This window comes from Ranitomeya variabilis, chromosome 4, assembly GCF_051348905.1.
Source record: "Ranitomeya variabilis isolate aRanVar5 chromosome 4, aRanVar5.hap1, whole genome shotgun sequence".
Classification (NCBI taxonomy): Eukaryota; Metazoa; Chordata; class Amphibia; order Anura; family Dendrobatidae; genus Ranitomeya; species Ranitomeya variabilis.
In genome coordinates, this window is record NC_135235.1 from 655,568,651 (window position 1) to 655,587,556 (window position 18,906).

The following is an 18,906-nucleotide window of genomic DNA, read 5'->3' on the forward strand; positions in this document are numbered from 1 at the left end:
CTCAGAGGAACGTGTAAGTGCGAGATTCAAAAATCCAGCTCATAGGGCTGTGGTAACTGGGTTGACCAAATAGCTACTCCTAACGCCAACACTAGAAGTAGCCGGGGATCATGCCTACGGTGATCGCTAGATGACTCGCGCCAGCCGGAGAATCTAACTACCCCTAGGAGAAGAAAACAAAGACCTCTCTTGCCTCCAGAGAAAGGGACCCCAAAGCAAGATACAAGCCCCCCACAAATAATAACGGTGAGGTAAGAGGAAATGACAAACACAGAAATGAACCAGGTTCAGCAAAGAGAGGCCAGCTTACTAATAGCAGAATATAGCAAGATAACTTATCTGGTCAACAAAAACCCTATAAAAATCCACGCTGGAGATTCAAGAACCCCGAACCGTCTAACGGTCCGGGGGGAGAACACCAGCCCCCTAGAGCTTCCAGCAAAGGTCAGGATACAGATTGGAACAAGCTGGACAAAAATACCAAACAAAACAAAAGCAAAAAGCAAGGAAGCAGACTTAACTTGAAATACAGGAACCCGGATCATAGGACAAGAGCACAACAGATTAGCTCTGATTTCAACGATGCCAGGCATTGAACTGAAGGTCCAGGGAGCTTATATAGCAACGCCCCTGAACTAACGGCCCAGGTGAGGATATAGGAAAAGACAGAAGCTCCAGAGTCAAATCACTAATGACCACTAGAGGGAGCAAAAAGCAAAATCACAACAGCTACCCACCTTGTTTTGAAGGCACGTTAATTCCTTCTTAGGCTAATGAAGGCAGCAGTTCCAGTGTCTGTGTGTTGTATATACACCAGTCACACCTTGTGATGTATATACAGCAGTCCTGGTGTCTCCTATGTGATTTATACATAGCAGTCTCAGTGTCTTCTATGTGCTGTATGTACATCAGTCCCAGTGTATACTATGTATTGTATATACAGCAGTCTCTGTGTCTTCCAAGTGATCTGTATGTAGCAGTCTCAGTGTATCCTACGCGATGTATTTACCCGGAAGGGGCAGGACGGGAGCCTTGATGGTGAGTACGCTGATGTCTCTGCAGGGAGAGAGGGACTGCAGGCAGAAATGAGGGCGCTACAGTTTAATTCCATACTTGATCCTCTTACTGGGCAAGTAATGTTGGAATTTGATCCTCCCCTTGAAATGTATTAGGGACTCATCCACACAGATGTCCCTTTGGGGATAGTACACTTCAGCAAACTTGTTGCTGAAGTGATTAATGACTGGACTGGCAGGACTTTGGAAAAGTGGTCAAAGTTGGGGTCACCTTGTGGAGGACACCGTACATTATTGTTGTTATTAATAAACAAGCACGTATTGGATACAGTAATAGATGCGTATCACTAATAATGAAGATATAGTCAAGAAGGGATATACATCTGCTGTATCAGAAGGAATGGCAGACCATTCGGAAATAGTGTAAAGGCCCCGTCTCACATAGCGAGATCGCTAGCGAGATCGCTGCTGAGTCACAAGTTTTGTGACGCAACAGCGATCTCAGTAGCGATCTCGCTATGTGTGACACGTACCAGCGATCAGGCCCCTGCTGCGAGATCGCTGGTCGTGTCGGAATGGCCTGGACCTTTTTTTGGTCGTTGAGGCCCCGCTGACATCGCTGAATCGGTGTGTGTGACACCGATCCAGCGATGTCTTCACTGGTAACCAGGGTAAACATCGGGTTACTAAGCGCAGGGCCGCGCTTAGTAACCCGATGTTTACCCTGGTTACCAAAAAAACAAACAGTACATACTCGCATTTCGGTGTCCAGGTCCCTTGCCGTCCGCTTCCTGCTCTGACTGCCGGCCGGAAAGTGAGAGCAGAGCACAGCAGTGACGTCACCGCTGCGCTCTGCTCTCAGTGTACAGCGGCACTGTCAGAGCAGGAAGCAGACGGCAAGGGACCTGGACACCGAAAGGCGAGTATGTAGTGTTTGTTTTTTTTTGGTAACCAGGGTAAACATCGGGTTACTAAGCGCGGCCCTGCGCTTAGTAACCCGATGTTTACCCTGGTTACCGGGTGCTGCAGGGGGACTTCGGCATCGTTGATGACAGTTTCAACGATGCCGAAGTCGTTCCCCTGATCGTTGGTCGCTGGAGAGAGCTGTCTGTGTGACAGCTCCCCAGCGACCACACAGCGTCAAAACAGCGACGCTGCAGCGATCAGCATCGTTGTCTGTATCGCTGCAGCGTCGCTGTGTGAGACGGGGCCTTAAACCCAAAAGGAGGAAAACACCGAACAGGGGTCAACAAATAGTAGGACAAGAGAAATAAATATTAAGGCTAAAATACCTTTATTTTGGGGGTAAAATGTAACACTAGAAAAAAGAATAAGGTGCCAACACGGATGAGAAATTGACACAGAAAAGTAAGAAAAATGTAAATTAACTAATATTAATAACTGAAGAATAAAAAAAATTGATCAGTGTTAATCCCTTCACGACATGCCCCGTACTAGTACGGCGCATGTCGTGTCTCCCCCTTTGATGTGGGCTCCGGCGCTGAGCCCACATCAAAGTTGCGACATATCAGCTGTTATGTACAGTTGACATTTGTGCGCAATAGCGGCAGGTGGAATCGTGATCCATCAGCTGCTATTAACCTGTCAAACGTTGACAGCGGCATTTAACTACCACTTCCGGCCGCTCAGCCAGAAATGCGCGCATCGCCGACCCCGTCACATGATCGGGGGTCAGCGATGCGTCAGGATAGTAATCATAGAGGTCCTTGAGACCTCTATGGTTACTGATGCCGGCCTGTTGTGAGTGCCACCCTGTGATTGGTGCTCATAGCAAGCCTGCAATTCAGCTACATAGCAGCGATCTGATGATCGCTGCTATGTAGCTGAGCCGATCCAGTTGTACCAGCTTCTAGCCTCCCATGGAAAAAAAAATGTTTTATAACATATGAAAAAAATAAAAAATATATAAAAGTTTAAATCACCCCCTTTTTGCCCCATTCAAAATAAAACAATAAAAAAAAATCAAACCTACACATATTTGGTATCGCTGCGTTCAGAATCGGCCAATCTATCAATAAAAAATAAGGATTAACCTGATCGCTAAACGGCGTAGCGAGAAAAAAATTTGAAACGCCAGAATTACGTTTTTTTGGTCGCTGCAACATTGCATTAAAATGTAATAACGGGCGATCAAAAGAACGTATCTGCATGAAAATGGTATCATTTAAAACGCCAGCTCGGCACTCAAAAAATAAGCCCTCACCTGACCCCAGATCACAAAAAATGGAGACGCTACGGGTATTGGAAAATTGCACAATTTTTTTTTTAGCATTTTTTTTTTACCACTTAAATAAAACGTAACCTAGACATGTTTGGTGTCTATGAACTCGTAATGACCTGGAGAATGAAAATGGCAGGTCAGTTTCAGCATTTAGTGAACAAGCCAAACAAAAAACAAGTGTGGGATTGCACTTTTTTGCAATTTCACTGCACTTGGAATTTTTTTCCTGTTTTCCAGTACATGCTAAAACCAATGATGTTGTTGAAAAGTGCAACTTTTCCCGCAAAAAACAAGCTGTCACATGGCCATATTGACGGAAAAATAAAAAAGTTATGGCTCTGGGAAGAAGGGGAGCAAAAAACGAGAATGCAAAAACAGAAAAGGGCAAGGTCGTGAAGGGGTTAAAATATGCCCCATATACTGCTGCATGAAAGGTAAATGATGGCCCCATAATATGCTCCATAAAATATTATGTCCCATATAATTCTCCATAAAAGTTAAGATGCTCCATAGAATAATATGCCCCATTTGCTGCTGCTGCTGCGATTAAGGAAAAATATGACATACTCCCCTCTCGTCGCTGGGGGCCAGGTGGTGCCAGTGTCCTGAGCAGTCGGGGACACCGGCGTGCTATGGGGGCCAGGTGCCGTAGTCGCCATTGGCTCAGGCCCCCGGCACTTGCAATATTCACATGTCCCCGTTCCACCGCTACGCGCCGCTGTGTCTTCCTCATCCTCTGGCTGTGACTGTTCAGACAGAGTGAGGGCACTAAACATGTCATTGTGCCCTCTGACCTGAACGTCACAGCCAGAGCCCGGAGGTGGAACGGGGACCAGTCAATATAGCATGGCACACGCTCCCCTGTCATACTCACCCTCCTGGTGCGGTCTCTGCAAGTCCCTGCTTCTCTGATGGCAGCTTGTTCCTGTGCTCAGCAGTCACATGGTACCGCTCATTAAAGTAATGAATATGCGCTCCATGCCTATGAAAGTGGAGTCCCGTCCATATACATTACTTTAATGAGCGGTACCACGTGACCGCTGAACACAGGAAGAGCTGCGGGCATCGGAGACCATCTGAGAAACAGGGACATGCAGAGAACGCGCCAGGAGGAGGTGAGTATGATGTGACAGCCGCTACTCCTGCCGCTCCACTGACGACCCCCTGGGACAATGACTCGAGTATAAGCTGAGAGGGGCGCTTTCAGCCTAAAAAAATGGGCTGAAATCTCAGCTTATACTTGAGTATATACGGTATATACATTTTTGATGTTTGGATATTTTTTGTATATACCATATTTTTCAGATTATTACACACACTTTTTTCCCACCAACTTTGGGAGGAAAATGGGGGTGCATCTTTTGATCTGAAGTGTGCTGACACGGGGGTGGAGCATGGTCACAGGAGGCATGGTCGCTTTTCAGGAGGCCGGCGGCAGGAGCGGGGCAATGCTGCGGGCCCTGGGCTCTCAGATGTCGGTGAGCAGAGTCTATTTTCACTCTAATTTCCCTATGGTGGTCCTCAAGATAGTGGCTGCCAGAGCTGGAGCATGCGCACATCACAGTCTCGGGAGACAAGTTCTCCAGTCATGCAAATCATCAATGAAGAGGGTAATTCCTGCTACAAAAATGCTAAACATGTGGACACTAACTGTGGCAGGGCATAATGCAAGGCTCAAAAACGAAGGGACATGAGGCTTTGGGAGCCTTTTGAAGAGCGTTTAAGCTACTAGTGATGTGGACACTCTCTATTTTTGTATTGACAGATGAGGTTTAATGTAGGCTTATTTTTTCTGGGATGAGTAAAAGTTTTTATTGATCTAATTTTGAGATATTTGCTTTTTAATTACTTATTATTTCAATATTTGGGAAGAATAGTTAATACAATAACTCAAGCATGCTCTACTTGTGCTTGCTCTGAGCTGAGGTCTACAGTTATATTGTGATGTTATTTTCTTATGGAATGATTGAATTATGCTACATAACTTGCAATTTCTATGGACATTTTATATAGAAATATAAAAATATAATTTTTAAGGATAGTTTATTCAAAATAATAATCTCTTTTATTCTTGGCAGATGACTGTACAAGGGGAACAGAGTGTCAGCAGACATCTTATGTTTTTAACTCGGATGACCTTGATCTTACACAAGACAAAACTGAAGTGGATGTCATTACTCCAGATTCACCATCATCCATTCACAGCAAAGATCTATCATCTGATCCTTTTACTCAGGTCCTATCTTCTGACTCATCACAGACTATTAAGAAAAATAAAAGTCGCAAAGAGGTAGAGTGTGGAAAATATAGTAACCAGAAATCAGATCTTGATAAACATGAGACAATTCACACAGGGACAAAGTCATTTCGTTCAGAATCTGGAAAATGGTTTGAAAAAGAATCAAATAATATGAAACACCAGAAGCTATTTTCATGTTCAGAATGTGGTAAATCAAATAATCAAATCAAAGAATCAAATAATATGAAACACCAGAAGCTATTTTCATGTTCAGAATGTGGTAAATGTTTTGCAAACAAATCAAATCTTGTTAGACACTATAAACTTCACACAGGGGAGAAGCCTTTTTCATGTTCAGAATGTGGGAAATGTTTTGTTGATAAATCACATTTTGTTACACATAAGAGAAGTCACACAGGGGAGAAGCCATATAAATGTTCTGAATGTGGTAAATGTTTTAGAGACAAATCAGATGTCGTTAGACATCAGAAAATTCACAGAGAGGAGAGACCATATTCATGTTCAGAATGTGGGAAATGTTTTGCAGAAAAGTCAAATCTTGTTAATCACCACAGAATTCACCAGAGTATTCATACAGGGGTGAACCAATTTTCATGTTCAGAATGTGGTAAATGTTTTGTAAAGAAATCAAATCTTGTTAGACACTATAAACTTCACACAGCGGAGAAGTTTTTTTCATGTTGAGAATATGGGAAATGTTTTAACTGAATTACATCTTGTAATCATATTTCATTAAGCATCAGAAATTCATTCAGAGAAGAAGTCATTTTCATGTTCAGAATGTGGGAAATGTTTTACAATCATATTTTCTTACCGTATATACTCAAGTATAAGCCCACCCGACCCACGGAAAACTGGGTAAGCTTATTGACTCAAGTATAAGCCGGGTATGCATTGTCCCCTAATCCCTGTCCTGCTCTGTGTGGCTCTCCCGATCCCCCTCTCGTATGCGTGGCTCCCCTGGTCCCCTCTCGTTGTATGCATGGCTCCCCCAGTCCCCTCTCGTATGTATGGTTTCCCCGGTCCCCACTCGTATGCGTGGCACCCCCATCCTCCACAGTCATACTCACCCTCCTCGTGCCGTCGCTGCACGTCCCTACATCTCCGTTGTCCCGGAGCCGGCAGCTCTTCCTGTGTTGAGCGGTCATGTGGTACCGCTCATTAAGGTAATGAATATGCGCTCCGCCTATGGGAGTGGAGATGCATACATATTCATTACCTTAATGAGTGGTACCATGTGACCGCTCAGGAGAGGAGAGCTACCGGCGCTGGGACAACAGAGATGCAGGGACGTTCAGCGACGGCGCAAGGAGGGTAAGTATGATGTCACAGCTGCCAGCTCCAGCCACTGCTCCGCCGATCCCCTCCCCCTCTGGCTTTCTGGACAATGACTGTATAAGCCGAGGGGGGCCTGTTCAGCACAAAAAAAATGTGCTGAAAATCTCAGCTTATACACGAGCATATACGGTAAACATCAGAAAATTTACACGGGGAGAAGCCATTTTCATGTTCAGAATGTGGAAAATGTTTTATTGATAACCCAAGGCTTGTTAAACACCTGAGAAGTCACAGAGGGGAGAAGCCATATTTATACTCCTAATGTGGAAAATGTTTTACTCCCAAATGGAGTCTTCTCGAACATCAATCTAACATCATACTATGTTGACCATCAAAAAATACTGACATGGGCAGAAGCAATATTTTTAAATTACAAATTCTACAAAAAATCATGCAACAGACAAAGTTAAGATATAGACAAGTAAAAGATAAAGTGAAAGTAATTTAGAACTTATATGAAAATTGAAAAATATATGTAGTGAAAGGCTGCAGCCAAGTTCTGGATGCTGTGTTTGTGTCACCAAGGTGCCTAGCCTCTGTGAAGTGAATCCCAGAAAGCAGACTCCAGCAGATATAGTGCAGAGAGTTTTTTTTTTAAGGGGTCTGGGGTTTATGAGCAGCTGAAAGAACTGTGTTGAGTTGGCATTTCCCATACCTACAGTACCAGGCCTTGAAAAGGCCTACTAAGGCAGGTCAGCTGCCTCAGGTGTGCTCTGGGAGTATAGGTGGAAAGACCTCTGTTATGCTTGGTCAATCTGCCAGAACCTTATTAAGTCGGTTTCACACGTCAGTGATTCCGGTACGTGAGGTGTCAGTTTCCTCACGTACCGGAGCCACTGACACACGTAGACACATTGAAATCAATGCATCTGTGCAGATGTCATTGATTTTTTGCGGACCGTGTCTCCGTGTGCCAAACACGGAGACATGTCAGTGTTTGTGGGAGCGCACGGATCACACGGACCCATTAAAGTCAATGGGTCCGTGTAAACACGTACCGCACACGGATGCTGTCCGTGTGCCATCCGTGTATGTCCGTGTGTGTTTTTCCTGTCATAGGGTTAAAATTGTAAAAATTGTTGCAATACACGGACACGGACAGCAGACGTACAGCACACGGACAGCACACGGACCTTAAAAACGTACTCACGGATATCACACGGATCCCACACGGATAGTCTACGTGAGCACATGGACACACGGACACGGATAACTCCGGTACCGATTTTTCCGGTACCGGAATTATCTGGACGTGTGGGACAGGCCTAAGAGTGTAGATCTTCTAGAGGTATCATTTTGTTACACTTTTCATGCCAAAGTAAAGGCTGATTTCTGTAAATTTGCTGAAGGTTTATGGCTTGAAATAAACCTTCCTTTTGAGAAAAGAACTTTGTATTTGTGTGAACGTTACCCAGCTGCCTGAAAATAAAGGAAGGGGGCTTGTCAACAAAAGCGGCACAGAAAGAAGATTATATGTGTGATAGCTATACCATAGTATATACCGTATTTTTCAGACTATAAGACGCACTTTTTTCCTCTAAGTTTGATCATTTTATTCAGTTTAACACTGCCAACCTAACAATGCCTGTAGTTTACTTAGCAAAATCCTGCTGACACGTTCACTTTAAGACAATGTAGATAAATGGTGATAGTAATCCAATGACATTCATGAATAATACATGGAAACATTAAATATCCATAAACTATATGAACAAAGTAACCTAACAATTGTTATATACTGTGCTCATAATACTAGTAAAATATGGACTACTGTGTGCACATAAGTGGATAAGTAAAAATAATGAATAAATAAAAATATAAAAACGCAGGTGACTGAATGCAAGTGAATCCTTACATTAGTTATTAGCAGACATCTGTTATCCAAAAAGCAAATGAAAAGCAATATTCCATGTGCATTGAATATTTTACTTTGTTATATTTATACTAGATGGTGGCCCGAACGCATCGGGTATTCTAGAATATGCATGTCCATGTAGTATATTGCCCAGCCACGTAGTATATTGCCCAGCCACGTAGTATATTGCCCAACCACGTAGTATATTGCCCAACCACGTAGTATATTGCCCAGCCATGTAGTATATTGCCCAGCGACGTAGTATATTGTCCAGCCACATAATATATTGCCCAGCCACATAGTATATTGCCCAGCCACATAGTATATTGCCCAGCCACGCAGTATATTGCCCAGCCACGTAGTATATTGCCCAGCGACGTAGTATATTGTCCAGCCACATAGCATATTGCCCAGCCACATAGTATATTGCCCAGCCACATAGTATATTGCCCAGCCACGTAGTATATTGCCCAGCGGCATAGTATATTGTCCAGCCACATAGTATATTGCCCAGCCACATAGTATATTGCCCAGCCACATAATATATTGCCCAGTCACGTAGTATACAGCACAGAGCCACGTAGTATACAGCACAGACACATAGTATATTGCCCATTCACGTAGTATACTGCCCAGTCACGTAGTATGCACCATATCCCTGTTAAAAAAATAATTAAAATAAAAAATAGTTACATACTCCGTTGGCCCCCGGATCGAAGCGGTTACCGATGCTCCTCGCGCGCTCCGGTCTGAAGAGTGCATTGCGGTCTCGCGAGATGATGATTCAGCGGTCTCGCGAGACCGAAATACCTGGAGTGTCCACCGGGGCGTCGCGAGGAGTATCGGTAACCGCTTCGGTAACCGATTCGATCCGGGGGCCAACGGAGGGTGAGTATGTAACTATTTTTTATTTTTTTATTATTTTTAACATTAGATCTTTTTACTATTCATGCTGCATAGGCAGCATGAATAGTAAAAAGTTGGTCACACAGGGTTAATAGCAGCGTTAACCGAGTGCGTTACACCGCGGTCAACGCTGCCATTAACCCTGTGTGAGCGGTGACTGGAGGGGAGTATGCGGGCGCCGGGCACTGACTGCGGGGAGTAAGCAGCGGCCATTTTCTTCCGGACTGTGGCCGTCGCTGATTGGTCGTGGCTGTTTCGCCGCAACCAATCAGCGACTTGGATTTCCATGACAGACAGAGGCCGCGACCAATGAATATCCGTGACAGACAGAAGGACAGACAGAAGGACAGACAGAAAGACGGAAGTGACCCTTAGACAATTATATAGTAGATATTGTCCTTACATGCTCTCAGGTAGACAGTAGGTAGCGATCACTGGATTCTTATATCAAAACACTGTGAGGTTTATTTTTCACTAGTTGCACAGTACCAAACAAAAGCATAAATGCAAATCGCTAGCCTTGTCCAGGCACTAACCAGCACAGACCATGGCTACTCAAATATGGCTGAGCTAGTCCCAGATCGGTCAAACTAAACTGCTATTGTCCATAACAACCACTGATACTTGCAGTTTGGTGCACATAGCCTGTGCAGTCTCATCTCAGAGAGAGATTCTGGCCTATCTCTTCAGCTTCAACACAAATCCACTCTGGTCAGCTTCCCCCCAGCTGACTGACTAAAGTGAACACCTTGCCTAGTGATATGCAGTGTTAGCCAGGTGCAAAGCAAATCATCAGAGCCTGTAGAACTCGGATTTAACCCGAGCCTACCTGGCTTTGCTACAATGCTACAATACATACCGTATATGCCCCACACTTTTGGTCTTGTAAACTGGGGTGTCTGTTCACATGGAATGCATTTAGATAGATAGTGGTGGGCAGCCCATCTGATCGAATAGTATGGGCATCACTAATAGGCTGTAAACAAAATACTGTGCATTACCTGTATGTGAACAGTGCCCTATACAAGCCTCTTTTGTGCAATCATATACTAAGCAGTCACCCCCTCCATGAATTGGTAGGTTGGGAGTGGTTGTCTCATCAGTATTTTGCACCTGTGCCAAGACGTCTCTCGTGCTGCGCCAGCTCTCTGGAATGCACTTCCCCAGACTATCAGGCTGATACCTAGCCCCGACCTATTCAAGCGCGCTTTAAAAACCCATCTCTTCAAACAAGCCTACCACATCAACTACTCAGTAAACTAACTTTGCCCTGTTCCCTCCTTCCAAATATTATTCTAAATCTGCACCCTACTATTCATCTGCCTCCACACCCTCCATGCACATAACTGCACTTGATACTTGACTATTGCACTTAAACACACGGGCTGATGACCGGATCATGCAGCTTTATATGAAAATCCCTATTTATTATAATTGCCAGACCTGAAATAACAAGCACTTTTCACCTATTGTGTCCCCCCATTTCCTTGTAGATTGTAAGCTTGCGAGCAGGGACCTCACTCCTAATGTCACTGTTTAAATTGTCTTAACTTGTATTGAAATTATTGTCTGTACATGTCCCCGCTAATTGTAAAGTGCTGCGGAATATGTTGGCGCTATATAAATAAAAATTATTATTACCTGTGTTGCCTCCATCTTTGCTACATAGGTTTTCTGCATCCTGATAGTGCATTTGTTCGGAAACCTGGGCAGGTAAGCACTGCTGCCCCTTTTCTGCTATAGTAATATATACCGTATAAGGACAAAAGTCTTGCAAACCCCTCCATAACAAAAAAAACATCCTCATATTTCTTCTTTCTAACTTCCAGTCTCAGCCATTTGTCATTCATTACTGTTTTTTTCAATCCACAATCTCGATACAGTTGTGCTCAAAAGTTTATATACCCTGGCAGAATTTTTGCTTTCTTGGCCTTTTTTCAGAGAATATGAATGATAACACCAACACTTTTTCTCCACTCATGGTTAGTGGTTGGGTGAAGCCATTTATTGTCAAACTACTGTGTTTTCTCTTTTTAAATCATAATGACAACCCAAAATATCCAAATGACCCTGATCAAAAGTTTACATACCCCATTTCTTAATACCGTGTATTCCCCCTCTAACATCAATGCCAGCTTGTAGTCTTTTGTTGTAGTTGTGCACGACGTTCTTCATTTTCTCAGATGGTAAAACTGCCCACTCTTCTTAGCAAAAAGCCTCCAGTTCCTGTAAATTTGTGGGCTGTCTAGCATGAACTGCGCACTTGAGATCTCCCCAGAGTGGCCAATGAATGAGAATGAGATGGCCACTCCAGAACCTTCACTTTGTTCTGCTGTATCCAATGACACCCACCCTGTGTTGCTGGCCAAAAGTATAGTTGAAAGTGTGTCGCAGACCAAATATACTAGGGAGATCTGCTTGATGTCACAGGCCAAATATACTCACCCTGTGGGCCAGAGTTTGACATAAGTGATTTAGAGCAACAAGAAACAAACGTATTAAATTACTACTTAAATTTACATTTTATTTCTGAAAAAATACAGTGCTTACAAAACCAATTAAAAAAATGAAATAAATAAAGATATATACACAAGGTAAAAACAGTATAAAAGAAATAAGGATAAATAAAGAAAGCCCTTACAGTTTATATTGATAATTGGGCTATTTTACTTCTACCCTTGTACACATACACATAACATCCGAATGAAAATCCCAGTGCCTATTGCACATGATAATGCAATAATAAAGGAGAAATTACAGCTTTGCACCGAGGGAGAGAAGACCTTGAAACTTTTTTTCATGACATGCAATAGCATGGATATAATGAATATTCTTAGCCTTATAGCCCTTGGACAGAGGATTTACAATTTGTCTGAAAAATAAACTAGATTGATTTGGACAAAACAGACAATATCATATCTTGAGACAGGGAGATCTCTGTGGGGCCTCCAAGTGTTTAAGCTGGTTCCTCAATATTATGATGTCATGATCATAATTCTAGTGACACAATTACGATCATATATTCTGGATTATTGGAATGTAACGGTTCTCCTGTGCTGCTGGTGTTTGTCAAATCAAATGTCAATAATAACAGTGCAATTTATTCTCTACTTATTTCGAAGAAATCCAATTTTTTCTTCAGAAGAACCAGAGATTGTATACAGCGACAGATAAGTCTTAAATAGTGTGAAAATTTAAATAAGAGCGCCTAGGAATAAACAGTCACATGGGGTGTGGGTGATTCATCCATTGTCATTCCAAATAAAGTTCATGAAAAAAGGTATTTTTTGCATTTGAGTTTGGTTTTAGGGATTTACATAATATAATATTAACTTTTAGTATTGAAATTATGACGTAATATTGATTGAATTGTGTAAATTAAAAAAATAAAATGAACTAAGAAAAAAAACAATTTGAAAAAAATGAAATAATTGATGAGCTGTAATAGAATGAAATAAAATTAAGAAATAAAAGAAATGTGTCCTGTTTTCATTTAACACTAAGTAGATGAATGGAACAGCTGTCTGTGGATGGATACCATGTTTTGTTATAGGTGGTTTTCCTTTATTGGATGCTGCCCTTCCCGTGGTTGTTCCTGCCCGGTGAAAGACCTGGCTATTCATTGCTTGCGTTGAGAAACACGTGATGGTGTCTCCGCGGCTTTTCTACATGCATTTGCATATTTCCCATAAGGGATGGGGGCAGTGTTCTGGATCACTGCGTTGAGTAACACGTGATGGTGTCTCCGCGGTGTTGGTTCTTTTGATCTCCCTGAGGTCATTCATCCTTATGTTTATAGTCCTTTTACTAGGCACTGCTCCTAATAGCCAGTTTCCTACTCCACACTGATGAGGGGAAAATACCCTGAAACAGCTGTCTGTGGATGGATACCATGTTTTGGTATAGGTGGTTTTCCTTTATTGGATGCTGCCCTTCCCGTGGTTGTTCCTTCCCGGTGAAAGACCTGGCTATTCATTGCTTGCGTTGAGAAACACGTGATGGTGTCTCCGCGGCTTTTCTACATGCATTTGCATATTTTCCTTAAGGGATGGGGGCAGTGTTCTGGATCACTGCGTTGAGAAACACGTGATGGTGTCTCCGCGGTGTTGGTTGTTTTGATCTCCCCGAGGTCATTCATCCTTATGTTTATAGTCCTTTTACTAGGCACTGCTCCTAATAGCCAGTTTCCTACTCCACACTGATGAGGGGAAAATACCCCGAAACAGCTGTCTGTGGATGGATACCATGTTTTGGTATAGGTGGTTTTTCTTTATTGGATGCTGCCCTTCCCGTGGTTATTCCTTCCCGGTGAAAGACCTGGCTATTCATTGCTTGCGTTGAGAAACACGTGATGGTGTCTCCGCGGCTTTTCTACATGCATTTGCATATTTCCCTTAAGGGAGCGCCTAGGAACAAACAATCACATGGGGTGTGGGTGATTCATCCATTGTCATTCCAAAATAAAGTTCATGAAAAAAGGTATTTTTTGCATTTGAGTTTGGTTTTAGGGATTTACATAATATAATATTAACTTTTAGTATTCAAATTATGACGTAATATTGATTGAATTGTGTAAATTAAAAAAATAAAATGAACTAAGAAAAAAAACAATTTGAAAAAAATGAAATAATTGATGAGCTGTAATAGAATGAAATAAAATTAAGAAAGAAAAGAAATGTGTCCTGTTTTTATTTAACACTAAGTAGATGAATGGAACAGCTGTCTGTGGATGGATACCATGTTTTGTTATAGGTGGTTTTCCTTTATTGGATGCTGCCCTTCCCGTGGTTGTTCCTGCCCGGTGAAAGACCTGGCTATTCATTGCTTGCGTTGAGAAACACGTGATGGTGTCTCCGCGGCTTTTCTACATGCATTTGCATATTTCCCTTAAGGGATGGGGGCAGTGTTCTGGATCACTGCGTTGAGAAACACGTGATGGTGTCTCCGCGGTGTTGGTTCTTTTGATCTCCCTGAGGTCATTCATCCTTATGTTCATAATTCTAGTGACACAATTACGATCATATATTCAGTATTATTGGAATGTAACGGTTCTCCTGTGCTGCTGGTGTTTGTCAAATCAAATGTCAATAATAACAGTGCAATTTATTCTCTACTTATTTCGAAGATATACAATTTTTTCTTCAGAAGAACCAGAGATTGTATACAGCGACAGATAAGTCTTAAACAGTGTGAAAATTTAAATAAGAGCGCCTAGGAATAAACAATCACGTGGGGTGTGGCTGATTCATCCATTGTCATTCCAAATAAAGTTAATGGAAAAAGGTATTTTTTGCATTTGAGTTTGGTTTTAGGGATTTACATAATATAATATTAACTGTTTCAGTATTGAAATTATGACGTAATATTTAATGAATTGTGTAAATTAAAAAAATAAAATGAACTAAGGCTAGGTTCACATTGCGTTAGTGCAGTCCGTTTAGCGCATACGCTAACGGACTGCGTTAACGCAATGTCCAAAAAGGGATCGTGTTTAGCGATCGTGCTAGCGCAGATGCACGATCTGCGCTAGCGAGAACGGACCCAAAAACGCTGCAGAGGTCCGTCACAAAATAACGGCACATCGCTAACGCATGCCAAAAAATGGCATGCGCTAGGGATGTGTTACATACATTGCGGTCAATGGGTGCGCTAACGGATCCGTTACATTGCGTTAGTGCCGCTATGTAACGGATTCCGTTAGCGGATACCCACTAACGCAATGTGAACCTAGCCTAAGAAAAAAAAACAATTTGAAAAAAATGAAATAATTGATGAGCTGTAATAGAATGAAATAAAATTGAGAAATAAAAGAAATGTGTCCTGTTTTTATTTAACACTAAGTAGATGAATGGAAGAGGTGTTTTGAGCTAGTAGGACGGAAGAAGATACTTATTCTGGGTATCCTATCTGACTTGGCATGCTATTCAGGATGGGGGGTCCATTCTTGCACTGGGGCCCATCAGACTCTAATTAATAGAGAATAAATTTACTGAATGTATAAACTCAACATATCAAAACCTCACGGTCTTACTGATATCTCTGAAATTTTTGTTTGATTCCTTTATTATCATCTGTACCTTTATTTATTTTATTTTTTTGCATTTTTAAGACGTTGTCCATCCCTTTTTATTGTTCTTCTTTTAATCTCCCTATGTACACAGACCCATTTTATTCAAATTATGTCATTTTTTTTTTTACAAAATCCCGACCTATTTATGTTATTACTGAGATCAATGTATTTTTTTCACATATTTCCTGTTTTTTTATTCTTATGTGACCGTTACGAGACCTGTTGAGTCCCCTTGGCTGCGTGTTTTGCGTTTTTTTAGCCACATAATATGCAGGGGTTGCCTCCAAACACAGGCAATACATTGGCATTTATCCATAGATTTTTGTACTATTTTTTTTTGCTTTATCTAGTTTCATTCTTTATTTGTTCTGCCTTTACTTTTGACACCCCATATATATTATATTGACACAGATCTTCTTTCCTTTTTCCTCTTTTCTGTCTTTTGACCCTCATCGACACAACAATTAGTTTCTTATCCATAATCTAATAGCACAATTTCTTCTATTCAATAATAATTACATATATTTATGTGTACACTTTTTCTCTTATGTACAGTATACTCATCTTATTGTTCCCATTTCTGTCATCATTTTTCATGGCTACATTTTACGTTCTCATCATCCATTAATTTCTCCTTATTTCTCCCTTTTTCTGTTTTTATTTTCCTTTCATTTTAAACTATTTTTTCTATTCAATTCCGTTTGTTTCCCACACATTTGTAACAGCCTCCTTCATGGCACTCTGCATTGACCTACATCTCACAGATGGGGAAACGTCCATCTCACGCCTCAGGCTCTATCCAAATTCAAATTATACATTTACATTTTTCACTATTCAGTATGTATATACAGTATATATATATATATATATATATATATATATATATATATATATGTGTGTGTGTGTGTGTGTGAAACAACTGAAAATATGTCTTATATTCTAGGTTCTTCAAAGTAGCCACCTTTTGCTTTGATGACTGCTTTGCACACTCTTGGCATTCTCTTGATGAGCTTCAAGAGGTGGTCACCGGGAATGGTTTTCACTTCACAGGTGTGCCCTGTCAGGTTTAATAAGTGGAATTTCTTGCCTTATAAATGGGGTTGAGACCATCAGTTGTGTATTCTTCAAGAACGACCACTTTTATAGCTTGGACGCTGGATGGAGAGTGATGCTCAACTTGTATCTACAGAATTCCCTAGAGGTGTTTGGGTTCAGATCAGGAGACACACTTGACTGAATTAATTTCACTCTGTTCTTCATCTTGTTTCTTACCCTCTTCTGTCAAACAGCCGCAAAACATGCAGCTGCAGGGACTTGAACATATTATGCGAGGACGCCCAAGATTTTCGAATAACAAGAGAGCATGCTCTGATAGCACGTTATCCGAGCATGTTGGCTCATCATTGATTGCTAGTGGTCCTATGACATACACAGCAACTTGTTGGAAAGGTTCATCAATGACTGGTAGTGGTATCAATGGGGCTTCACGGATATTCTCAGTCTTTCCAACTCTTTGACAACTTGGTGGCTGCAATGGATAGAGTTTACTTCTATGAGAGCATTAGTTTATGGTTTAAGCAATGATTTCCTGTACTAGAGGATTGGTATCCTGAAGAGGAATGCACCAGTTCTACAAGGTTAAACTCAGTGCTTACATGGATATACTTGCAAACAGTTCATAAAATTATAGAATGATAGTGTTGGAAGGGACCTCAAGGGTCATCGTGTCCAACCCCCTGCTCAATACTGGATTCACTAAACCATCTCAGACAAGATGTCTGTCCAGCCTCTGTTTGAAGACTTCCATTGAAGGAGAACTCACCACTAGTGATGAGCGAGTGTACTCGTTGCTCGGGTTTTCATCGCCTCAGCTGAATCATTTACAGCTACTAGCCAGCTTGTTTACATGTGGGGATTCCCTAGCAACCAGGCAACCCCCACATGTACTCAGCCTGGCTAGTAGCTGTAAATCATTCAGCTGCCGTGATGAAAACTAAATCTCCGAGCAGTTACAAATACTCGGAGGTCACCCGAGTGTGCTCAGGAACACTCGCTCATCACTACTCACCACCGCTCGTGGTAGCCGTTACACTTATTGATCACCCTCACTGTCAAAAATGTTTTTCCTAATATCTAATCTGTATCTTCTCCCTTTCAGTTTCATTCTATTGCTTCTTGTGTTTCCATGTGCAAATGAGAATAAGGATGATCCCTCTACTGTTTCCCCATTCCTGTTTTTCTTTTGCTATATTTTATCTAGTGAAAAGCTGATAAACTGATATGGCAGCGTTGTACTAAAAAAACAAGGAGGCTCTGATTAAAGGGTTGTTCAGAAGGTCAAATAAATGTTAATCTAAATCCCTATCTATATAGTCATTAATCTAAACTAATTTGTAATATGCTTTCATTCAAAAATCCCTGCTGTTCCCTAACTACACTATCTAACAGCTATTGCACTTAATGCGCTACATCATGGGATACTCAAAGAGTCATCGGGTGGAGTGGGGCAGAGGCTGCGGTCACTTTCATGGCCTCTGCCCCTCCCTGTAACGATGCGACATCTGTGTTTTTGTGCACTGCGCACAATGACAGCGCGCACTTTGTTGCCGGATCAGATCAGTGGTAACAAGCTGGCAACAGAGCTGCATGCACTATTAGAGAGCAGTGTCAGGATACCCAGCATTCAAAGTAAATGTAGTAAGGCGGGCTCCACCAAGAGTACTGGGATTGAGTTAATGCATGTAATAAGACATACCCCAAAAAAATATAGAGAAAAAGATATGCAAAAACAATGATCTCCCAAGAACAGGCTTGGACTGGCCCACAGTAGAACAGGAGAATCCTCTGGTGGGCCGCCATCCTCTTATATGAGCAGTACTTGGGACAATATACTTGGATCACTATGTACAGACAGAGGCAGCATCTTATTCATTCAACATTCAACCCAGTTCATTGTTATGTAAATTTGTGATTGAGGATAATGTCACGTTTGCATGTAGCTAAAAAGTAAGGCCCTGGAGTTAGTTACTAGTGGGCCCTTGGCATCCCAAAATCACCATATATGGGATAGAAGGTACCAAGAAAGATTAGACCAATCACCAAATTGAGTTCCCAATTTTTCTATAAATAATATAAAACATAGCTTTTATTAGTAATATTTAGAAAATAAGTTTATTAACATATAGCTAAAAGCCAATAATGACTTACAAGGACACATAG

General features: G+C 41.7%; 1 protein-coding gene across 1 annotated transcript in view; it reads left to right on the forward strand.

Annotated features, from left to right (window-relative positions):
* Positions 1–9,338, forward strand: part of LOC143768176 (uncharacterized) — a 43,057-nt gene extending 33,719 nt beyond the window's left edge. The window contains exon 7 of the mRNA XM_077256866.1: positions 5,337–9,338. Within this exon, the coding sequence (XP_077112981.1) occupies positions 5,337–6,202 (866 nt within the window). The 3' untranslated portion in view covers positions 6,203–9,338. The remainder of the gene's footprint in view (positions 1–5,336) is intronic.
* The last annotated feature ends 9,568 nt before the right edge of the window (positions 9,339–18,906 follow it).